Source organism: Thunnus thynnus, chromosome 13 (genome assembly GCF_963924715.1).
Source record: "Thunnus thynnus chromosome 13, fThuThy2.1, whole genome shotgun sequence".
NCBI classification, from domain to species: domain Eukaryota; kingdom Metazoa; phylum Chordata; class Actinopteri; order Scombriformes; family Scombridae; genus Thunnus; species Thunnus thynnus.
The window spans coordinates 1421199-1447531 of record NC_089529.1 but is presented as its reverse complement, the minus strand read 5'-3'; the positions used below and the strand labels follow the sequence as shown (position 1 = coordinate 1447531).

The window sequence follows — 26333 nt, the reverse complement described above, 5'->3', positions numbered from 1 at the left end:
TTAAATACTACATTTCAAATGTTTAGAATCCATCGCTAAATTCACGGCAAACCAATTTTTTGTCATCATACAATAACACTAAAGGTTCATTCCACGGAACGAACCCCTAGTGTTATTGTTACTATTATTATTTATGTATTTATTGGGACCATGCTCAGTGTTAAACAGAAATGCTAGCTGCTAGATGAGTTAAAGGAAACTATAGGTTGGTTTTGCTGGCCTGAATGTTAGACTCATACCGTGGTTTCTCTTGTGAGGCGGGCTGTGGTGACGGGGAGGCAACTAGTGATGCATGATATTGGATTTTTTGTCGATAACCGTTATACTGATATTTTCCAACTCATTTTGGCCAATTGCCAGTGAGGATACTGATATATGTGCATATTTTTTTCCACCTGGCTGAGGAGACTGTTATGCATACAGTCTAAATATGATCAAGAAAGACAATATATGAAGGAAGAACGTAGGAAAAAGAAGAGTTCAGGAGCTCAGCTTTAAAACTTTAATGAAAATAGGAATATTTCATATAAAATATAGTTTATTATACTTGCATTTACATTTTTATTGAAGTTATTATAGTATAATTGTTTTAGGAATTATGCATGACTGCTATTTTTTAAATTAACATTTTAAAAAAAATTCCAGGTACCCCCTGCTGTACTCCAACATTCCCCTAGGGGTACATGTACCCCCATTTGAGAAGCATTGCACTCCATCACCAGGACGCCTCTCTCCTTCCCTTTTTATCTTGGAGTGTAGTTTGACTGAGGAATATTAAACACCTACTTTGGTATATTACTTGACCTTTTGAAATCTGAACCAGATCAAACACAGATGGGATTGTTTTTGATGTTGATTTTAATAGAGCAGAAATATTTCCATGTGTTCCTCTCCTTTTGATGGAGCTCATTTCAAAGTGATAGCTGCCTGTAAACGTGATTCTCCTACTTTTTCCTTTTATTGCACGGTAGCATTTTATTCATTCTCACCATGTCCTGCCATGAATAATGCTATCCCACTACACACTTCCAACTTCTCCTTGCTTTTTCCAATCAGGGCTTTCTGAAAAGACCTGACAGCAAAGATGCAGTGAGTACTTAAGGGAGGGTACGTGAAAGGAGGGAGGAAGCCATTGTCTTTCAGATAGGCAGGTGAGAATAGGTTCATGTATGTTGCAGTTACTAACAGTGAATTGTGTAATGTGCAGCCAGCTGTATACATATATATATATATATACACGATTTTTCAAACATAGCTCACATGGACTTATCAATAATCAGTTAAAATTCTGAAATTGAAAAAAATGCATATTCCTGCCTGTGTGTGTTTGTGTGTGTGTGTGTGTGTTCTGTACATCGGGGGGTACGTGAGTTAATTTGAGACACTGCAAACATGACAGGTACACAGACTACAGGGACAACAGGACCTTCTAGTACAAAGTAAACTGCACATTTCCCTCCACAAATAGATTCAGGATTGTGGTGCAGTGCAGCATTGGTGCAATGAGACTGGGAGTATCTAATAGGAATTTGGACAGTGCACAACGACACACTGGAACTCTAAACACTCAGTTGATGTCTTTTGCAGAATAAACAGATTTTTTCCAGACTAATGCTCCATAAGGTTGATACTATCTCACCGCCCGGCTACCTACATGAACATGACTAGTCTTCACCTGGTCAGGTGATGTGAGATAACACAGCTGAAAAGGAGACGACCTCTAGGCTTGCCCACACACGCCCTCGTTATGTCTTCATTTTCACATTCTGTCCAGGTTATTACATGATTGAAGACACAGCGATCAGCCCAGCTTACCCTCACTTCTAGAGAGTTTATCACTTTATAATATATGCAGGGTAGAATATGGATAAAAATCCAATAAATATTCTACATATGGAACCTGCTAAATCACATGAATGTCTTTTTAAATGTACTAAAATTTACCCAGATATTCTTTTGCCTCTGACTTGGTCAGTCAGGAGGTATTGGAAATGGAAATGAAAATGACAATGATAGGAAGATAGCAAAAGAAAAAATGAGGAGACTAACAGAGGCGGAAAGCAATGAAGAGAGGAAAAAGAATAGGAAATAGAGGAAAATGGGAGGAGGAAATGGAGGAGAGATGATGACTGATAAAGTTGTAATTATGATTCAGTGCTTGGACTGAAGTGATCATGCACATAAGTTTAATGCGGGACTCATGAAATCATGATGTTCTGCTGTTAATAAACCATTAGAGAGCTATGTAGGCACGCTTATACTCCAGTCTGTCAGTTGTGACTGTTGTATTATTTGTACTAGATTGTTCCCCTGTAAAAACCAATAAATCATCATCACAAATTCACATCTGCCAGAAACAAACTGTCATTAGCAGCCAACACCGAGTCCTTAAACTACCCTCTGCCTGTCAAATCCGCCCAGAGAAAATTATCAATTTCCCCTTAATCTGCTGCTGGCATTGTATAAATTGTTGCCATCAGCTTGAGGATACATCTTTTCTAGCAGAATAGATTGCTGTCAACACAGCTGTTGATTTCCTGTCATTGTTTCTTCTTTAACTCCTAGACTGACATACCTGAAAAACATGTGCTGCTACATTCTTGCACAACAGCCAGTGTAATTCTAGTCACTACTGTGTCACATCTTACATGTCACATGGCTAAAAGCCTTTTTTTCTCTCTGCAGCTAAAAGTCCTATTGTTTGGCCTTTGTCCCATTTCAAGCACAGGGCTGTTAAATATACATGCTTGTATAATCAGGCTGAAGTGAGAGAAAGAAGGAGAGCTGAACGGAAGTTGATAAAAAATGTGTAATTAAGTTAAACAACACTCATGTAAAACATTTAACTGTGCTTTCGCTCTTACATTATCTGTCTATATTGTGCTTACGCTGTGATGTGTAAGCACAATAAAGTGTGAGGAATATGAAATCTTTCATTCTTGATATTTTTGTTTGATCCCCCATCTGCTATCTCAAATTCAAGTCATATTTTCATCTATAATAAGGTACACAGTGCTACTTTCTACCATGAGAATTCACTTAAGCAATTGGCATGACCTTGCAAGGACACCACTCTGTTTGAATAATCCTTTACATATCCTTTCATTCTTCTCATTCTTGATACTAATCTTAAGCCACATATTCAATTACATGGAACTCCCTCAACACCATAAAAAAATAAGATGCTTTGCCTGCTTTTTACCTCTTGAATCTTTTGAACACCTTTTTATTTCTCTCACCAAATTTTACTGTCAAGTTAGGCGTCAATTAGTGCCAATAAAAAAGCACAAAGGCAAATCCTCTCTTAGTTGAAACTCATAAGTAATGGTGGATGAAGCGAGAGAGCATGATGTCACCCGCTGCTTTGTATTTTAAAGCAAGGAGATAAGGCCTTGCTGTTTGGGAGGCAGAGCACCCAGAGTGAGACAATAATGCAAACAGGATGAAACCTGAGTGGAGCCTCATGCGCAGGTGACCTGTTTAACACTATCCTACCTATCATATTCTATTGATGGCACAGTCATTAGTGTGATACATGTCTCTGAAAAGAGAGTTTTCCAGCCTATTATACATAAGCCAAAAGTTCAACCAAAGCCAGAGTTTCTTTAGAGATTTCTGGTTTTCTTCTTAAATGTCAGCCTCCTACAAACAGCGTTTTATACACACTTAACTCTTTTTAGAACATCTCTTCCATGGTATTTGATAGATAGCATCTTAATCCTTTTGATATCTACATAGCTGCCAGATAAGGCAAAGATAGGCCCGTTTCCATGGGCTGATGGGATTCCTGGGGTGGATTTCTAGATAACCATCCACAGACCTCGTCATGATACAGCATCCATTCACAGCTCTGTTTAGTCTCTTTCTTTCATATCAGCCAAGTTGTGAGTGTCTGGGCATTTAGCTGCTGATGGACGTTTTTTTTTTTTAAACATTTTCTGGAGAGCATCACTTGACAGGCTGTGTCCATTAATATCCACTTTGATAAACATGGAGAGCTGCCATGAGTTGACTCTCTCTGTGTTTCTGGTAATGGACCTCTGCTGAGTAGGCAATTGTGCAATTCACATTCCTCAACTGGCAAGTGCCCGCCTTATGCATGCACACTAACATGCACGAAGACAGGGCATCTGCTGAAGGTCAAAATTTCTTCCTCGTTCTTAATCGCTGAACTCGTCTCTCAGTCTGTGTCCTGAGCTCAGAAAACAAACGCTTGCAGTGCGCATTGTTTTTTGGTAAATTAGATGGTTAGTAAGTAATGAAAGGCACTCAGGTTTATTTTTTTAACAAGAGGGTCATATGTTTGTGTTTGTCTCCGCTGACAAGCATAATGCTGGTCTCTAGACATGCTGGTGCCTCGGCAGCCTGCTGAAGCAGCAGAGGGCATTTTCCCATATAGAATGAATTAGCCTCAATTCTCAAGGGTACTCTTCTTTCCATCTCCACCTCCTGTTACAGGGCACCACATATAGGGGCACACAGAGGCCAAGTCGCAGCTGATCAGGAAGTTTATATGAAAAGTGTGTGTTTCACTTTGAGAGGAGGCCAGTAATAACATATGGTCCCCTGAGAGAGGTAGAGGCAAAAGTAGCAGCTGAGGTTCTCAACACAGCATAAAAATGAGGTGCAGCTCTTTGTTCTTTCACACGCACAGGTTTTTTTTCCCCAAAGTGATGTGCTCTGAGTCAGCCTGTAACCAAAATCGCGGCCACTGACAAGTGCATTTGATGTTTCTTAAGAAGTGAACTCTGAATCAGAAAGCACGAGGATGTCGCCACCAGTATCACTTCCACATCGAGTTTGTCGTCACCAGTGTTGAACAGATGCAGCATCGGACAGGTTTGACCTGTCTTTCTGCATGGAAAGACTTTTTTTCCTTGTTCACTGTAGGATGAAGGTCAGATACAATAGATGATGAAATATAACAAGACAACTTAAATGTGAAAAAAATATATTATCCAAAGATTATAATTCAAATCAAATTGTTATCTGAATTAAAAAATAACAAACTTAACAAGCAGTGAACTCAGTCTATTTGCCTCTCTGTGCATAATGTCTCTTATTTTGGGAACTGAAGTTATTAATGCAGTTGACAGTACTGAGCATTTAGCATCTGCGATTCTAAAATGACTTGGCACATTTTATAAATGTCTTCCACTTCTCAGAAGGAGTATCATTGTCTTCCTCCTACCATGTTATACTTGGGTCAATTGCTTTTTAATCACATTTGCCTTTTGTTCTGGCTTTACTTAAACCCATGGGTGTGCCCTAATCAATCTCTCTTTCTCTCTGTCATGGTTGAAATATAAATAGCTGACCCCTCAGACCTCAGAGTGGTCTGCATTCCTCACTAGACACGTGAGAAATAAGGAGAGATGAGCAAGGACAGTAAATAGGCTTTTTTTTCTTTAAGTGCAAAAAAAGACCTGTACAATCCATTTTTCTGAGTTGTTGATCTGAGTGTGTATTTATCCCAGGTAGCATGGTAATGACAAAAGCAGCTGCTTAGGAAGAGGGTTCCAATGCGACCCTATACTCCTCCTCCTCCCCCCCTACAGAGGAACTTCAGAGGCAGTGGGAAGAGTTTTTTTGACCTCCATGACCTGTCCTATCCATTTGGACTCTTGGCTGGAGGGAGAGACACAGAGAGAAAAAGGGGCTGTTTTGCTCGTAGCCACCTGTTCAACATTTTATCTTCCAGCAGAGTGTGTGTGTTTACACACACTATGCTATATTTGCATAGCCAATGTTCTGCCTTAACCAGCGAACTCTACAACACCTTTTCAGCTCAGGCAGAATGGTAAAGGCTTCTGCTTTTAACTTTGCTTCATTGCTCAGGCTAGAGGGATGGTCTGAACAGTGGGAGAGAAAGTACAATTTCTTGCTCAAGTAAAAGTAATTTTTCCTCTCTGAAGTCAAAGTAAAATTACGAGTGTAAATATTTACTTGAGTGAATGTAGCCTAAATCGACGTGTGTAGAGCCAAAGGTACAATGGAACACCAACCAGTCAAAGTTGTATGTAATTTTCCCCTTGAAATGGAAAAACAAGCAGAGGACAACACATTTGTATTGTGTGATACAGAAGTTTCTTCAAGGTGGATACATTTTCTGCAAAGCGCATTCCTTATATATATTTAAGTGTTTTCTGACATACTTTTGATAACCACAGATAGACAACCACACTCACAACACAATACTAAGAAGACCAAATCCATCAAATATGGAGAAGAGGCAATGCGAGCTTTCCTCACTAGACCTCACTAGAAGTCATCAAACATGGCAGATCAGATCAATAAGTCTGAAGACAATGACAATAAACTAAAGTTAGTGCTCTCTGGAGACAAGACTTTCCAATTGGTCGAAGGAAACATTTTCTCTTTATTCTAAAAGGAAATATCCATGTAAAATCTGGCTTTTAATGAATAAGTCAGTCTGGGAAATGACATTAAAATAATTGAGTTGAAACAGAATACCAAGCATATCTCTAGTGATCAATATGAAGAAGTTTTCACAATGTTCTCTCCCTGACTGAGGTAACCCATGTGTTATTTACTTTGGGAACAGGAGTGTGGCTGCAGTGGCAGGTGTATGAGGGAATGAAGAGAATCTGGTCTCAAACAATAGTAACTGATGGAGGAATGAAAACACTTGAAACATTCATGGCCTTCAGTCCTGTTGTTGCTTACAGTCCTGGTATGTTGGGTCATGATGATTTGTAGCAGCAGAGTGCTGATTTTTTTTTTTTGGTTCTCTACTCTGCCCAAATGTAGCATCAGGGTCAAGGCCATGTCCTCCCTGACATTCCTGTTCACGTCTGGAGATCACTCTGGAGATCTCACACCAACCTCTGCTATGAGAAACAAGAGGCCTTCTCTATCTCAGCTGTAGTTAGGACTTTAGAAATAATCTATTTTTATATTCTGACTTATTGATAACTTAATTGCTAAGCAATGCCCCTGAATGTGAAAAACTCTCTTTGGTACAAGAGGTACATGTGAAATTTTAAGGGCTTTGTTTGGATAAGGAGACCTCCCACATCCCCTTCCGTACACACTTCCTAACAGAAAAATGAATTATGACGGAAGTGTGTTTGCCTGTATTTATGCCCTGATATGTGTGTCAAGATAGTGTTATCTAGGTGGGTCCAGGGGAGTGCTAGCTCAACACTGTGTGTATCTGTGCAGTGAGTCAGGTCTACTTTTCAGTAGTGAAGGCAAAAGCAAACACAAAGAGTGCCGCCTTATCGCTGCCTTCTCTCCACCTTGTCTGGCTGTCCAGCTGCCTCTAAAACTCATACCAAAGAAAAGCCGCATTGTTTTGTGCTGCACTTTTGATTTTGATTAATGGGGGGTGAGGACAAGGCAGGTAGTGAAGTGTGTGTATGTATTAGTGCATGCAAAAGAAGGGGATTATGAACTGTCAATCAATTTGCTCCCAACAGTAAAGTTCTCAAGCAGCAAGGCTGAGGATTAGAGCTGGATCAAAGCACTTATTCAGGCTTTAAAACTTGGTTTGAAACGGACGGGAGAGAAGAAAGAGGAGGGTGGACTGGAGCAGGAGGGAGGGTAAGAGGCAGCCGGGTAATGATAGGGCTGTGCTGTAACACCTGCAGTGTTGGGGGGGATCTTTCACAGTAGCTGCAGGCTGTTCTCAAACAACTTAATGCCCAGTCAGAGTCCAGATGAAGTGCATGCATCTGCAAAGAAACCGCGTATGGATGTTTGAGCCGAGCTATCATATTACTTTTTATTGGTGTTAAAAAAGTTGGAATGGAATTCGACATATCTCTGTCTTCTCCACATTCCCCTCATTTTCTGTACATCTATAGCAAATGTAAATATTTTCTCTTTTGAAGTGCATCAATTGTGGGAACACGGGTTGTGTGTTGGATTCTCAGGGCCACTGGATAGTCGTGCCATCTGGCAATGTACCCATACAACGTGTAACACTATAATTGTACAATGATGCCCTTTCACTCTCTCTCTCTCTCTCTCTCTCTCTCTTTCTTTCTTGTTCCCTTTCTCTCAAACAGCATGGTATTTTTCTACTGCTGTTGTGGGTGGAAAAAATGAGACAGAATGGGTAAAATGGTGGACATCATAAAGATTCTGCTCCACTGTGAACCTCAGTTCAGTCTGCATTGTCTTGTGGAACCAGTGACGTTGATGGTGTTTGTAATGACTCCTGATGAAATTTGAAAGCTCAGCATTTTCATTGCTCTTTAGCTTCCCTTTAAGTCATATTAACTATTATTCACCCAGAAAAAGCTGATATTTCTCTGTTTAATATGACCTCTTTCTGTCAGCTGTTGTGTGTCTGCAGTGTATTAACAGATTTGGTATTTGGTAGTTTAATTTGCAGATACATTTTCAACATGCATGAATATAACCATAATTATAACCATATAACATCAACCACGGGTTTAACACTACAATTTGTCAAATTTTATTGGGCACACACTCAAATGACCTATCATTGGTCATTGAAAACCTATCAACATCACTGCAGAGCTTTACTACAGATGGTTAAAAGTGGTTCTCAGGATATTAACAGAGATCATTACTACATTATAGGGACAGGGAGGTCATTATAGCATCACAATCACTGCCTTATGAAACAGCAATGGAAAAAGTAAGGGGTGTAAAGAAAGATACGTCATGGAACAACTGTAAAATTAAGGGCATGGAGCTGAATCGAATGTAATTCTCTGATGTTTTCCTGATTAGTGGCTTGTAAGAAAGAGACATCTGTGCCTCTAATAGGCTTATAAATGACATGTAATGTATCACAGTGTGCTTCAAATCAGTCATTAGAGTTATCTGATGTCATCTGGTGTATCAAATTTTCAGACACTTTGAAGGAAAGTATTGATGCTCATGTTTTGGATATCGATCATTTCTTTCTATAAGGAGGTTGAGCTGTGTGTGAACTTATGTCATGGAGTGTACAGAAGGGTTACAGTGTGTGTATGTTCTTACATTATGTTGTACCTCTCAAGGTTAGGTAAGACTGGAAGGCTACTGTTGTTACCTATTGTCAGTACTGGTTTGACTCAACAGTCTGTGGCTTCTTAAAGTAATATCTCATTCCTCATCATTAGTCAAGTCCATAATCAACAGCACAATATGTCAGAGTGTCTGAGATATCTGCCATTGCTGTTTGCTATCTGGGCGACTTTGTGTCTAAATTTAGCAACTTTTTCAGATCTACATCTTCATATCCTAAAAATGCCTGAAAAAAACGACAGGGGAACAATGGTAATGTGTTGATTCCCAAAGCGTTTATCCACCAATCTGTATGGCGGATGCAGATTTGCAGTACATGTTTGTCTAATCACAGCACAAAATATATAATAAATTATATTCAGATGCAAATCTGGGTTTGATGTCTTTTGGGATTTCTTCTCTAATTCTTCTTTGGAAAAGCCTTTGCAACACTGTTTGCTATCACAAACAGTTTAAAGGTGACCTTTAACATAAATAAAACATCATACAAATGATCAGATGATCAATCATCCTTTTTATTTAAATTAATCTGAAAAGATTAGATTAGAGACTCAAGGTAAATCAGTCACACCACAAAGGACTCTTGAAAAACGGATGAAATAAAAACTGCTTTCAAGGAGCAGCACTTTTAACTGGGGTAAGTATAATACATAAAATAGATCCTGATAAAACATTTTGATGGTCCTCTCTATCTAACTCTGTCATTTTAATAAACCCAAATCTCATCATACTGATGTAGCTTTAACTTTAACTTTCTTAGCTAACTTAATAATACTACCACACATTAATATGCAGTTTATGAGGCATTTTAATGACTGAGGGATGAGCTGAAGAAACCTCTAAAGGCTGGAGGAACTGCAAGGAGGGTGCAACAATCATATTTCACTGCAAACTTCATGAATGGAACGTTGAATAATTGTTTTTGATTGTTCAGTGGTCTTAAAAAGTCAGATAGTCAGTTTACCCCCAGATGGTTCAACTTACCCACTCACTCAGCCCCTAACCTGGGGCAAGTTGAGCCACAGGAACACTTTTTTTGAGAAGTCATATTTTCAGGCCCCTTTGTCATTGATGCATTCTTATAATTTCATTTGATAGGAGACATCCGGAAACAAAGGTAGATGTTTTCATTCTACTTCTGTCTCATTTTTCCTTACAGAGAGGACAATACATGGAAAAATTGGCTCATCTTACCCCACTCTCCCCTAATGTGGGGTGCTACCCATTGACTGTACAAGAGCTATGCTCCTGTTGCTAACATGCTAACGTGCTAAACGTGATTAGCATCACAACTTTTACAAACTACATAGAATTGGTATTGTGTTAAAAATGCACACACATGCATTTACCTTCTGTAGATTGAAGGCTGTGGGGGGATTTCAAGACACTACAGCTCTGACTGTTAAGACTGAAGCTACAGCAGGTGGGAGACATGTAGCTCTTGCTCAGGTCTAGCTAACGTTACTTAGTGACGTGTGTGTGTGTGTTGTCAAAGAGGCCAAAATTCTACACACTGCACCTTTAACTCAGGAAATCTTATTTTGGCCAGTTCACAGATATATTTCACTTGCACTTGTGGTCATGTTTTATGTTTTTTTTTTTAACCCCCTTCAGAAGCAGAGGCAGGAATCATGTGGTCAAGTGTCTTTAGAATTACAAAGACTCTGCTGTTATGCTAACAGTGTTCAGGAAGAGCTTCTAATTGCTTGCTCACAGTACAAATATATAGAAGAGAAAGATTGATGAGTCAGCCCAGAAAAGTCTCCATCAGATTTCTCTACCATTCTCTCAGCTTGTGAAATGGAGTGCATGTATGTGTAGTGGAAGTGGGGGCTGCTGGACTTCGCCGCAGACTAACAACTGTTAATTAGCCCGGTCTATAACGATCCATAATAATCAGGCAGAGAGAGCCGCTCTACTCACTGATGTGCCACTGGTGATCTATCATTTAGCTTAGTGAGAGATAGATGGAGAAATCGCTATTCATGACTGGTGAAAGCCAGTGATATCTCCCTCCCCAAAGACTTGCCATTACAGCACCCTCCCTCCCTAGGTTGTCCTCCCACCACCAATCCTCCAAGGGCCTGTTGTGCTTAGTGCTGTTCATACTGCAAGTCTGATTGCAGAGTGCAGTTACCTTGCAGACCAAGCAGATGAATGGTGTGCCCATAGGGCTCATTTAGGTGCTCTGGCCCCATAGTCTCTATTCCACTCATTATGAGGTTTGATCACCTTTTTGTCAGCCTTATAATATTCAACAGTGGGGCAGTCTTGAATGGACCTGTGAAGGAGAACAATGAGAAGGTGACTATTTCCAGTGCTGAAGTGAAACTCTGGCTCTGTGTCATTCTCTTGTTGGTGGAGTATCTCTGATATTTCTGGTACCCTTTGTTCCATCCTCCACTAATTTGAATTTGATGGCTTGCTTTTATCATTTCCTGGTGTGCCATAGTCATAGTCTCCCATTACACCCACATTCCACTCTGCACCAATCAGTCTCCTGTTATTATAGCCAATATTTATACTGTTTTCCCTCTACAAATTTTCCTTTTATGTCTTCAATTTGCATAGAGGGTCCAGCAGGGTGAAAATGCATTACCCAGTTGTGAACATGCCACAGATTGGAAAGGTACTGTGAGGAAAGTCAACACATTTCTGCTGTTTAATTTCATGGAAAAAAAACTGCAAATTGATTCATATGTGATCTGATTACTTGATGTGTTTGTTATGTTCCTGCTAAGGATGCCTATTTTAAGCAGTTTCCTTAACCAATAGCTGACAAACAACTATTTAACAATCAATAGTCGGATCACTTGTTGAATCATTGTTAACAACAATACAGTGAATGTTAACCATTATCAAACCATTTTAACTAAAATAAATTAGATTAAGTAAACACAAAGTTACTTAAATTATAAATTAAATAACAAAATACTACATTTGCAGTCTATTACGTCTATTCAATGATTGGCTGACAAATCAAAAGTATCAAAAACAACAAACAGCTGCACAACTTCCAGCTTCATTAGAGGACATAAATTAGATCAGACTAAATGTGTTGGACATATCTAACAAATCAAACAAGTGTGACCCATTTTTCCTTTATCAAAAGCCTTCAACAGTGAATAACCTGTAACAGGTTAAACCAATCCCCCCACAGTTGACTTCAGTCTGACTGGTTTTTTGTATAAAAGAATTTGCATACCTGTTCTACACGATGGAGTGATGTGTGTTATCAAAGCAGGGGAGTGTTGCTTATACAGTTCAGTTTAATTTTATAGTCCCATATGTTAGCACCACAGCTTTCTGTTGAAGATTGTAGTATGAGTCTCAGATAGCTAGTGTTAGCTAAACCGGACAGCGGCCAGACAACAACTCTGTGGAATGGCTGAAGTGTTCATCAACACGATTGCCACAGTGAGCAGAGCAAAGCAAGCTTTGATGGAAGGGAGGTGCGTTCATTTTATAAATTGTGAAGTCCTCATGGAACTCATTAAACAGAGGCACCTAGTGGTTCAACCAGGTACTACGGCAAATCTACAGCACATTTTCTGACAGTTATACTGCACGTTCTCATCTTCTGCATTGTCTGTTAATATATTTTTAATCAATTAAATTATTAATGGCAGTTACTCAATAATCAATTAATCCTTGACATCCCTATTTCCTGCAGAGTTTGTCACTCAAATTGAAAAATGTCAGATGAATGCCGATGTGGTCGGCATACCTGATATATAATTCACATATTACAATGGCTTTTTACACAATCACATAGATTCAGTAGTTTGCCTTGAAAAAGGTTAATTCAGTGAGACATAGAGTTAACTTGCCTTAAGCCAAACGCATCAAATGGGAAATGTGTTTATACTGTTCACACACACACTCATACACACTAAAAATATCTACCGCAACAAATCAATTAGTCTCATTTTCATACTCTTTTGAAAAGTGAAATCTATTAGAGGTGCACGGCTTCCAGCGCAGCTGCCCTTGTTTCGGAAATTATTGTTGTGTTCTTACAAGCAACATGTGCATAATTACCACTAGAACCACCAGGGGTCGCTATATACCTAAAACCGCCAACAGGTAGAATTTAGCCATGTGCCTGGCTACCGCATTTCTAATACTAAAAAAAGGTCATTGTCATTGTCTTCACAAAGAAATGAAATGAGTTTGTTTAATCATCACCTGTGTTTTTGGCCTCTTGTTTTATCTTAAGTATCTTTAAGAACACTAATCGCTCTGAATGGCCGTCAGTATAAATCAGTCATAAATGACACTGAAAACAAGTATTAGATGTAAATATTTGCATATTTGGGTGGTGTGATATAAAATGACATTCATCACATAACAAGATAACCCATGTTATTGAAATAACCAAAGTAGCCTAAATACCCCAAATAGACAATAATGAGTCAAAATAATAACAACAAACAACCACTGCACTTATGGGTAATTTAATGTTGCAGCATAATCGACATGACAAACTCAAGCGCATAATTTCACCTAATCCATTATTAATTTAGGCATTTCAACAATGTGTGAATAAGGGAACATCAACAAGAAACTTGAGGTGACAATTAAGGCTGTCCCCTTTTTATTATTCAGGTCCTCTTCCACGGGGGCTGCCATGTTGCACTGCAATGTTTCTACAGTAGCCCAGAAGGGACAAACCTAACACCGGCTCTAGAGAGGGCCTTTCATGTTTTTCGCAAGTTTCACAGCCACCGTAGGTTCTCCTACATGCTTGGAAGGAGAGGGGGAGGAATATTCAGTTGGTTGCAATCTGCAACCTCACCACTAGACGCCACTAAATCCTACACACTGCTCCTTTAAAAAGGGAACATACAGTACATGTGAGCATTCAGTGTCCTTCATGCTACATTTCCTTTCTGGCCCATTGTCAGCTACATTTTCAGCTATTATCAAACTACCGTCAGCATGAGAGCTTTTATTCTCAGAAAACGTAGTGAGTCCATATACAGGACAGTTGGGTTTAAACATCATAGAGGAGGACAGTGCTGTAAATCCCGCTCCTGTAAATCCATGAGAGTGTTTTAAGGAGGTGCATGACATTGTTTGCAAAACTCTGTATACATGTGTGCGTGAGAAAGACAGAGCAGGCGGGAATGCACTAAACGTCTGCCTAAATAAAACCTGCCTGTTTCAAGGCATGCTGGTGGTCATAGGTAGTAATTTAAACTGCTAGAACCAGAGGAATCCACTGGGACTCACCAGGCCTGTTCTGACCTCCACACCACAAGTCACTGGCCCTATTTTTTGTCCATGCTGCGTGTCGTAAAACCTGAGCTGTCTTGCCAAAGGAACCTTATGGGTTTTTCTGTAGTGGCAGTGTGAGGACAGATTTGAATAATGCAAAGGTAAACAAAGTACATTTTAAGACTGACTGTGCTCCCTTTTTTGTTCAGCTATACTCAGGCTTTATATTATATTCCCCTGTCAACACCATATAAAAAAAAATCTGTTTTCCTTAATTTTTCACTTAGCGAGTCTCACCATGCAGTGATGGTGTTAAAAAGCTTTAGCTGACAATTTTTTGCAGGTGAGACGTGCCTAAACCAGCAAGCAGTTTCCATGTTTATAGCCTGTGCTGGAATGCAGCCAACTCAGTGTGCATGTGAGTGTGTGTGTGTGTGTGTGTGTGACACAGAGAAAAAGATGTGAGACAAGTAAGGGCAGATGGAAGAGTATGGTGGGATGGGGTGGGGGGGGGGTCTTGTCTGACCTCCAAACAAACCTAACTGAATCTACCCTACAGGCAGGTATTAGAACGCAGCATCTGCTACACCCAACTAGTTTTAAAACATGATTTTAGTAAAAGTGTTAGAGCAAAGGTCACATCTCCACCTCCACTGCTGTAGCCCTGTTGTTCATTGAAACTGACATGTGCTAATATCATGTGGGACCTTGTCTTCACACTTTATTAATTTCAGTATAAATGGATGCTTTCCCCTTCCTAAATTAAATCCTCCTTTTAGCATTCTACTTTCAACTACTTTTGATCATTCAAATGCATCTACAGGTTCCAGGACTTGTGATTCTCCTCATGAGAGCATCCAACTTTATCTTTGAAAAAATATCTTCAGCTGTAGAGGATTTAATGGTTTTTATAGCCTTCAGAAACATCTGAGCCTTCTTCATTTGTGTTAAAAACTCCTGCATGCGTTTTTGCACCGTAACAAAAGCTGTGATTAGCCTGACTGGGATTTGAAGCTGTGTGTGTGGTGAGTGGGACAAGTTTCAAGACAGTGGTTTTACAGCTCCCACTCAGAAACAGCTCAAAGGGAAAGTCCACCGTAAAAGGTTATTCCTCTGTTATTTCCATAAGTATAGCTTTTTTTAAAACCAAAGATGTGAAATTCTGTCTCCTAAAAGTAGTGGAAATTTGAAGGGTGTGATCTTGACTTTGAAATTTTTTTTTGTGTTTAAGTGAGAATAAAAACAAATGAAAAATGGTAGAAGTGGTGAAGTAGAAAAATCATTGTGGGTACTGTTTGTGTCTGAAGACAGATTGATTGGTTAACATATATACATATTTATAACACTTACACAGCAGTGCAGAAACAAGGCAATGTAAAATTAGTCATGAAGGATAAAATATGCTCCCAGAAAATCATTGTGAATACTGTTTGTGTCCGTAGTAACAGACTGCACTTTATTGTGGCCATTTCCTTGAGGCTCTGTGTTGCTGCTAAATGATACAAGGGATATTTGTGTCAAGCAATTTTGCTCAACGATGTAGAGTTGAAGATAGAAAGAGCTTACATGGCCTTAACAGGCCTTAACATCATTATTCTCCATGGTTACACACTGATTTTCAAACTAAAGGTTAACTGTATCAATGTGCAAAATCATGGCTGAAAGGAAAAGCATTTGTAAACTAAGAATTTCTTGCAGTGAGATAAACTGAATGTGCATTTACCAGCCATAAAAAATGGACCTTTTTGTATATCGTGTAAGGCGTTTTAACAAATGAGGGTTGGTAATGTGACACTATGTAAGAGGTATACATTGACACTTCAGTTCAGACTACCAACTGAAGTGTATTCCCTTTAGCGTCAGCTCAGATTGATACAGATGGTGCTGCCGGCAGATATTGACACATGCATTGATGTACATATGGCCTCTTGATTGCCGTTTATGCTGCCGACAAATTATCTGTTAAGTGCCAGCAACCCAGTCCATTACCGACACTGACCCTAACAGCTTGGCTGTAGGCCACCAGAGGTGTAGTTTTACAGTGGGGTGAGGGACCCTGCAGATGGTACAGGACTCTTCATTGACATTGTATCCATCATGTACCTCTGAGAGTTATCCCAACTCCCTCAAGTTTTAACCCGGCATCACTTAGAAAGAAAGCTGCTAGCATCTCAGGGGAAAAGACAATCCAGAATGAAAAACTGGCATTACAGCTTTGTTCAATAGATTACATTTTTATAGCTGTTAAATTCAGATTTATTTGGCAATCATCATGACAGCCAAGATTGAAGATGTTTTCATTCAATAGCGGCCGTTTAACCTTGGTAAGAATAATTCATCTCAGCCTCTTATGCTGAGCATCTCATCAATATGCCACACTGTGTCTTTCAGGAGAGGAGATGCATTTGAATGATCAAAAGTAGTTGAAAGTAGAATGCTAAAAGGAGGATTTATTTTAGAGAAGGGGAAGGCGTTCTCCGTTCAGAGTTAGCCTTACATTTGCCAGAAAAGCTCAAATTAAAATGTAAACTGTCCTAGCTGACACAGTGCTGGAGCCTCGCCTTAATCTGATCCATGGATCATGCTGGAGCTAATTACCATCTGCTCACTTACACTTCCTGGCCCCAGCACTCTGGCTTGTTTTCAATTACATCTCCCGAAATGAGATTACAGCCTTCATTTTTATTTTTGTCGTGAAAGACTGCATGGTTGCATCTCCACCAGGTGAGGACCATTATGTGTGACTGGAGGAAATGCTAGCCGGTTATTTTCCCCACTGTGTTGATGGTGGGGTCGAGGGCTCAAACCAGTGAAGCTCTTAAACACGATGTCTCATGCGACAGTCCACCATACAGAGTCATTAGTTATGTTTTCTACTCTGTTGTGCAGATCACTGCAACCCTTGCGTCATAGATTCAAGTGGATTTAGACCTTTTATCTTCTTCCTTGAAGGCCCCAACATCTTTCACTTGGTTGGATATGCTGTGAAGTTTCTATTTTGCCATTATCTCTCCTGTTCTCTATCATTTCATAAATTGAACCAAAGTGCAGGTAGAAAATGTAGCCTTACTACACAAATCCTTAATATTCCACATTAGGCCCCTAATATTTGAAGAAGGCTTTTATTCCTCTTTTTTACTTCTCTACAGACATTGATAGAACTGCAGATAACAGAGGAGTGGTCATTTAGTGAATGCTTTCATCCAAAGTGCCCCATTGTACCATTCCACCAGTGCATTCTTTCAGCAGGTACCTAGTGGGAATGAAACCTCATTGCCTGGCAGACCTTGTCCTGTACTCTTTCACTATACATAATGCTGGGATATAGACTGTATCCAGATCCTACTACACTGCACTAGCCTAGGTTACAAAACACTTCAAGTTGTGCTTTAAATCTGTATCTCACAGGTGACTGAAGATTTCATTAGTTCCATGATAAACCTCTCTTTAGGCTATGTCTAATTGGGCTTTATGGATTTAAAGCATAGAACATTAAGGCTGGGTATGGCTGAGATAGTGATTTAAGGCATTCAGTCTCTTCAGATGTGCTCACGTATTGGAAACAAATTGATATTGTCGGTTCCAAAAGCAGTGAAGAGGAATAAGATAGAGAACTTGATTCTTACTTGACATAAATTAGTATTGCGATGGGGGTTGAGTGGATGAGTAGAGAAGCGAGTAGTTCTGCACCTGTGAAACAGGGTGTACTGAATGTTCTGCATCGGTAATCAGTATTATGGATAGTTGAACTTTTGACTGTTATGGAGCTCATGTGAGATATTCACATTCATGACATGACTGATTTTTAATTTCATACATGAGAGACATGTCATGACATGTAATGTTACAGGTGACCCAGGTAACATTTACATGGCAGAAATTCATTTTGAAGCTACGTCAGTGTTCCTGAGATAAGAGCAGATTCATATCAGTGTGACCAGATGGAGATATAGCCGATGTAGCTGGATACAGCTTCACTTAGCAGTGAGCAGTGTATCTGATAAAACATCTTCAGGTCTCTTTGCACTGCACGTCAGCTTACCTAATATTTATGTTTCAAATCGACAGTAAACATGCTTGCTTGTTCTCAGTCAGAGAGAGGCCTTACTTTCAGTTTGGCTTACACCACTTTCACTTTCCTTTAAAGCCCCAGAACACGTGGCTTCAAATATAAAGCATTTCTCTGTAACATTAAATAGTGTATAGGCAACAATCATAGCTTAAGCTTGAAAAAATCACACTTAGGTGTTATTTTTAAGAGTTTAACACACATAATTCAGCTGATCTTCTTCACCAGGACTGTGTGTTTTGATCAGAATTGACTGCTGGAAACATGAGCAAATATTTCACCCCACAACTGTCAGCACATTTTGATTCAGCTGCTGCTAAACTCTGATTGGTGCATGGAAATTACATGACATCAACTTTTTCCAACTTAGGGAGGACAAGAATAAAAACTGAAATGCAGACATCTCTCATGTGAGATGACTACAACTGTGCTAAGTTTGGCAGAAAATCGTGTGGCTCATTACTCAGAACTGTAAGAAGCTGATTTATAAAAGAGGTTTTCACAACTTTTAGGACTAAAAATGTAAGTGCTGTACATTCACAATTTTCCACATCAAGTTTAGTTGACTCATCATGAGGAGTCACACAGAAAGCTGGTGTTGTAAACTGGGGGACGTTCAAAGACGAGGGCTTTAACTAGGCGGGAAAAGATGCGTTGAGTTGCATTATGGGAAGTGTAGAATCCAGTGTTTTTGGAGCTTGACCCCCATCTTTATTGAAGTGCATACTAATTTATTGGAGTAGCACTTTAAAGATTCTTTGTGCAGCCAGGCATTGTGTTGCCATCAGTCAGGACACATGTTAACACTATGTAGGAAGAGGTCTGCAGCCTGTCAGGGGGACGTCTGCGCTACATATCTGGCAACAGAGATCGTGTGGGTGAAGTATAAACATCTCCTCCTATCTGCGTGCACTGATGACACACACATAGTCAACAGACAGCAGGATCACTGCTCTCCCCTCAACCAAGCTGCCATTTTTAGCCAGCCTACAGTCTGACTTCCAGTCTGCCTTTGATCACTGCCATGGCAGAAACCCTTTTGATGACTCATGCAGATAGGCACCCATACACAGGCAAAAACAATCTCTGTGCCTCACTCACACACTCAGACACGTTGTTTGGTGGGTCATGCAGGGTGGTCTGAAATGTGATCACAAATTGGCCAATTTGACTCATGAGCATATTTGCATGTTGTGTAAATTTGATGTATTTTTAAAAAACAATATGTCTCTGTTTCACTCCGTGTCTGTGGCACACAGTACATTCTTTTCTGTTGCTATTGAGATTCTGCATGTGCAGGTCTTTGTCTGTTAAGCCGTAGCAGCATTACTGCTCATGATAACACACGTCCTCCTTTTATTTATTGTATATTCTGAACACTGTCACGCTGTTTGAGGATTTATTCCCAGGAATGGCCCCAAGGTCCTGTGGCTGTTCATTAACTGAATATACATGAATGCACGTTTTACATGAAAGAGTCACAGATCATAACTTCAAAATTAGGCTGTGAACAATGGGATTTGCATGATATAAAGCTTTACGTCTGAGGTCATTGTGGTTCATTTATTATTCAAACAGATATTTCATACGACACTGAGACACATTCTCTCTAGGAACTGCAGTATAACAAACCATTACTAATTCATCTAAACTGCTGATAGTGTGTATCCAGGCTTCACATGCTCAACTGGAAAACTCAAACCATGCGGTCCGCCTGTGTGAGGATGATGGTCTCAATCATCTCTCATTATGTGTTGCCGTGGCAGAGAAAATATAACAACACTTTGCACTGTGACAGATTTTTTTTCACACATTTCCCTCGGGCATATATGTAGTAAGACCACTGTAATTTTACACCATGCAGCACACAAACACAGCATTCATATAAATTGCATTTCTCTGTGAGCAGGGAGCTATCCACCCATCACAGCAATGTCAAGCTTTGCCCATTATGCTCCAGAGTAGAGACAAGTGGACGTGTTGTTATGCTAATGCATGTTAATCAACTCTTCGCCTGAACGAGCGCTTACCCTCTAACATTTGCGATATCAGAGCAACAGCAGACATGCAAATGTTTCTTCTGCTGTCCGCAAAGCTTGATAGAAGCAGAGAAAAAATGATCATGGTCGCATTTCATACATGAACGCTCAGACACAGTGTTTGGACGGGTTGATAAATGAGGCTGAATATGTGTATCCGCCTTTGTTCTTCTAGCAGAGAGGGGCATGTGAAGGTGTGTGGGTTAACATGCATGTCTAAACACACATACCTGTGAGTGCATAGATACACACGCACATTTCTTTCCATTTTCTCTCCTCTTTTATCTTTCTGTATGTCCACACCAAGGCAACATAGAAGACACACATGGATCCACATATCAATATTCTTAAATCTGTGCTTTATGTTTTGTAAAAACTGTTGTCTTGGCCAGAATACTGCTGACAAAAACAATCCTAGTAATATCAAATGTTAAATTACCCAGCATCTGATCACTTCTGGAGGTCAAGGCAAAATGTGCTGTTGACTGAGTTGCACATTTACACACAGATGCACTAACAGTTGACGAAGGGCAGAGCTAGTTTGTCCCAAAGCTGTGAGACGCTCCACACCTGCTCCGTGAAGCCGGAAGCTGAGACGTGTCGTGTTTGCTAACAGCGCTGAAGGTGATGAGGGATGTATCCGCCGCTTTATTGATGCTTCATATTGTCGCTCACTGTTAAATCCACCGTCCTCCCTGGGCTTAGGTGTTTTTTTATTTTCTTATTTTCAAGAAGGAAGTTGATGCAATCACAATTCCAGTTTGATTTGGAGGCTTTGCTTGACACAAGAAATCACATTTCACTGTGACAGCTGCACACTGGGATGTTCCAGGCTATATGTTGGTTCAGACACACCTGTCTTCTACGTGTAGTTTGATGAGGCTGACTGGGATGAATCATTGCATGAGGAAGTCATGTTAAAATCAATATATAGTCTTCACTGCCTTTTACAGTTGCTCTCTGTGCTTGGTGATATGAACACAGGCAACACTATTTCTACTGAGCAACCAAAACTAAGACTGAGAGTAATATTCTACTGCCCACTGAGGTGAATGTTTTTTCACATCATCTGAAGGTTATGGACTATAATCAGTGAGTCTTGTCCAGATGAGCTGGTTAGTTCATAGTGACAGCTCAGCATGTGTTTTAACATAGCCAAAACAAACTGAATCTAAAAGAAACTCACATCGAAGCATCATAAAGAGGTATTTTGTTATGAACATAATACACCAGCATACACATGCAGATAACACATGAAATCAGTCAAAATACTGGAGGGCAAAAACATCTCTGCTTTCTACAGTAACCTGTCTACAGCTTCTTTACAGTCTGATAGTGCAGAGTGCTCTGAAAAGATGTAAGAGGGAGAAAAAAAAAGTCCCAGTTGGTTACATCTTGACTCATTGAAAAAGTGGAAAAAAGTTTTTAACTTTTACAGTGTCAATTTAGGTGCTTTTATAATGATGAAGGCTGGGTTGGGAGACCCCAGAAAGGCCTGTTTTCATCTCTGGTGGAACACATTGTTCAGCTGGTGGATAATGGTGAGATAGGAGCAATTGTGTTAGAGCTGCCAGAGCAAACAAAACCATGCCTTCAGGACAGACAGGGTTGCAGGTTTTTGTTTGTGAAAGGCGGTTACCAAGCGTGGCAGACAAAAAAAAAATCCTAAGTAGCTTTGCAGTCGAACTCTGCCAAAGTGTCCATGTTAGACCAAGTGATCACAAACCCACCAGAACATTTGCTCAGTGCAATAAAAGTCTATGTATTAAGATGCAATCCTTTTGATACACTTATGATTTCTGGGAGAGGAGAAGTGAGGAGTGGTTGACAGTATATTTGTTGTAGTAGCCTTATGAACACCACTCGTCCATAATTAGTTGCTGAAATCTAATTATTAATCTAATCTAACTATATAATCTAACTATTGCTCCGACAATTTGAACTTTTTGAGAAGTTTTCTGAAGTTAAAAAAATCTCCCTGCACATGTCATTAAGCACTGCGGGACACCTTTCAGTTGAATGAGGGTGTTTATGTCAACTTTTTCTCTTTTAGGCTAAAATTCACCTACCAGTAAGTCAAAAACCCATAATTTGGAACCCAATGAGGTAGACCACACACAACGTTCTGTGCTTTCCCCTCTCTGCTATTTTCAGCTCTTAATCAGAAGAGCTGATGTGCTATTACTTCCTTCCCACCTGTGTGAACAATGCCCTATTGTAGTGCAGCTTTAGCTTTTGGGTTTTAGCTGAAAAGATCAAGTAAACAAACATGTACTATAGTCTTTCTTAGGTAGGTATTCATAACATTGATGTCTGGGGATAAAATGATTCCATGGCCCTGAAAAGGATTAAACACGTAGTAAAAAACTAATGAATGAAATGAGTAAAAAAACATGCTCAGAAATGCAAGAGATGTGTTGTTGTGCTGCAGCAGCTCAATAAAATCTTTTGTTGAGTGGTTGTTGTAAGAACATGTGAAAGCATATCAGCATGGTCACATCAGGCTAGCGTGATCTGCTGGAAAGGCCGGGCTGCTGCATACCATGCTGCAGCCCTGGCAAAGAAGCAGAAATGGTTCTAGGTTTTAATATTAACACTCAGTCTATCCTAGAGTGTACATGAATTACTGGAGCAGATATAGCACTACATGTTTACTTATAAATGAAAATGTAGTCTCATTAGTTTTTATGCAGTTTGATTGAATCAGTTCTTATTATAATGGCTCATGTTTAAGTGAGCTAAGCAGCAACTAAAAAAAAAACCAAACAGGACTTTTTGGGCTCCCACTGCTGTAAATTGGCTCATAAGGAAATTCATTAAAAAGACCACACAAGACTTCAGCTCTCTGCTTAACTTTATTTATTTCCTGTGTTTAGTCTTTTGCCATTGGAAATGCCTTTTATCCAGCCTGACACCCTTCCTGACACCCTGTAGCATCCTGGCAGCTTTAGACACATGTCTTATTTTGCATTAGAGGTGCTGTGAGTTTCTATTTCTCACTTTCTGGCTAATGCCACTCACCATTTACCAGTCATACTGTTCTGTTTGGTAAAAAAAATCCACAAAGCCTTTATGTGTGCAAGTTTTTGACAATCTGTGGGTCACTGAAACTATCACCCTTGTATAAATGTGAGATGCATTGACAAGAAAGCAGGCAGGAAAACAAATCAAGTTGTCTTACACTACCTAAAAATGAGAGTCCTGTTGTAGTTCTTTGCACTCTGAGGTTTTCAGACACAGACTCTCATAATTGGCCATCCAGCTAGAATTCACTGCGACAGTTTGTTTACTTCTCCATAACTGTTGTTGTGTGTTCAAAGATGATAAATTTAGCTGACTCTTTGAGCAGGATTCCCTTGTGACTCGTGTCTTGCATTACCAGAAAAAAACATGCATTTTTTAATGGTCTTCTTCATTAAATCATAACTAGTGTTGCACATTGTATACACAGTTACTTTAATTTGAAAGCAGCTTTGTGCACAATTTCCATGAAAACAAAACAAAACAAAACAAAAAAAAAAAAATCAATGAAGCTTTGTGTTATTGGAAGTTCACACAATTGATGTATTTTTGTAGACTTTTAAACAATGTTGGCTGTTCTCTGCTTGTGAATAAACACAACTGCAAGTGAAGACTTCCTCGTCATATCCTCTGGAAGGGAACTGCAAAATCTTGTGAGATAAGAAAGGCTATATGTTCACTTTCACACAAAGACTGACATAAATATCATCATTAGAGAATGTGATCACTGATTGCTGGACTGATCTGTGTTGGTGAAGGGATGCACGGTAACTCAGATGGAGATATTATATCAATAAAAATCAAAATTCTTCACAGCTGAGTAGCACCAACAGTAGAGTAACAAGTAAGATGCATTCTTGCGTCATGTCATGGCCTTCTTCAGTGTAGGTGTCAAACCCAATTTACTAAATAAATGATTTTATAAAGAGTGTGAAGCAGCCTGACAGTGTGAAAACCACAGCACATTAATGAAATGATGTAGTCGGTGAAAAACATTTGATGATGTGTTTTTCTGAGCACTGAGCAGGTGAAATACCAAACTGGCCCTGTGTATAAAAACCATAGTGAAAATAAGACATGATGTGAATCAAGATTACAGGGAAAATGATAGAAAATGACTCGACTGTATGCTTTTGAATTGAAACATTGTGTTTTGTTAGTCACGATGTGGTACTTTGCTTGATTACACAGAATCCATACTTATTTATATCAGTACAAGTCAGCTCAGAGCTGACAGAAGAAATGTGAAGAGGAAGAGCACGAGGCTGCTCGAGCAAAAAGCAGCCACTTCAGTCAGCAGCTGCACTTGTGCATTTTCTGGCCTCATCACTCTGGAATGACCAGAATCTGAACCGCTTCTTGTTCTGCCTGTTTAGCTAAAAAGCTCAAAGAGAAAGAGTTGAAGCGTGAAGACCTTAGTGTCCCTCCACTCTGATCTGACCTCCATCCATCCATCTTCTCTCCTCCCCTTTTCTCCTTTCTCCCACGCCACACATGACTGGGCCGTGCCGCCATAGCAACTACTCCACCTCAGTGCTCCCTCACTTTTGTGGACAGAGGAAATTATTTTGCGGTGGCGTTGCAAAGCGCAAGAAGCAGTGAGCTCGACCCGCTGAGCCTGACCTCTCCCACCGCCGCCATCGAGCTTAATGGGAGGCATGCTTGAAATGTGGCGTTGTGACATTTGGAGTGACAACATGTGGTGTAGCTTTATTTACGTTTTTCAACAATCTTTGTTCACACCCATGCTTTTTTTAGACATTTATACTCGGGAGGAGCAGCCCAGTCTAACCACAGTCTCCTTGGGTGGTGTGTGAAAAGGCTGGGATCATAGAGATATGTGCCACTTATTTTATTTTCCTTTCTCTTCCCCCTGCCCTCACCGGTGATCAAAGGCCTCACATCAAGCGATCTAAGACATCAGGTTTCTCCTCATCAGATAAAAGTGTGAATCCCACAAGTGCTTTTATACTTTTTTGTTGCTGGGTTTCTTATGATCTCAGACTTTTTGACACCCTGTGACTATAACAGTTCTGCTGGAATGTTTAAGGATTGCTGTGTGCAAGCACAGCGGAACTGTATTGGAGCTAGAGGAGAGTATGTATTGATCTGGCCAATCAGGCTCCAAACCAGCAGCACTCAGGACAAAAGTCAAGAGTCAAGCTGTCTTTCTCTTCAGTGGGTCATTTGATGGCACAGTATGATTTTTTGAAGAATACTAAACATATGTTGCCTTTGTGTGTTACAGTGCGGGGGACAGATAATGTGACCGCCTTGTATGGAGAGACCATTACTGTACCATGCAACGGTGGAGCTCCACCTCCGCAGGATCTAATGTTCATCAAGTGGAAATACGTAAGTAGATACTGTCCCACAATACTGTCTGTTGCTGAACACACACATCCAATCATTTGCAAGAAGAGGGAAAAAGACATGATTGATATGATATGTTATGAAAAGATTTGGCTTATCTTGGCTTATCTCTCACCGAGTGTAGGCATATTTACCTCAGAGGAATTAGGAAGACTAAAGACTTCCACATATTTGTGTATGAGAAAGTATGAGAAAATACTGAAATACACAAAAATATAACAGGCTGATGGGAGGGTAAGATCCAAACATATATACATTAAATACACACATGTCAGTTTCATACTTTAGAAATGAGAACAAATGACAAATAGAAGAACAGAAGATGAATGGCATAATTACACACTGGGAATTATAAATAGCAGGATGGCCTGTTGTCAGAAATATAGAACATGTCAAATGGTAAACATACAGTAAACATTCAGCAACATACTGTCGCCTCCTTGTCAGATTCATCATTGAGATGTACTGAACCATAAAAGATTTGACAGTTTTTTCTTCCTTTCAGGTAAATAAACACAGTTTTCATGATACAAACATCATTCTCTGTTCTAGAAAAGAAAAGAAAACCTAATCTCATTCTGGATATCTAAAAATCTGAGTCTTTA

The 26333-nt window shown here is 39.7% G+C and overlaps 1 protein-coding gene across 3 annotated transcripts in view; it reads left to right on the top strand.

Annotated features, from left to right (window-relative positions):
- alcama (activated leukocyte cell adhesion molecule a) overlaps nucleotides 1–26333 on the top strand; it is a 73615-nt gene that overhangs the window by 19180 nt on the left and 28102 nt on the right. For all 3 annotated transcript variants that reach the window (XM_067607209.1, XM_067607210.1, XM_067607208.1), the window contains exon 2: nucleotides 25604–25710. In XM_067607209.1, the coding sequence (XP_067463310.1) occupies nucleotides 25604–25710 (107 nt within the window). The remainder of the gene's footprint in view (nucleotides 1–25603; nucleotides 25711–26333) is intronic.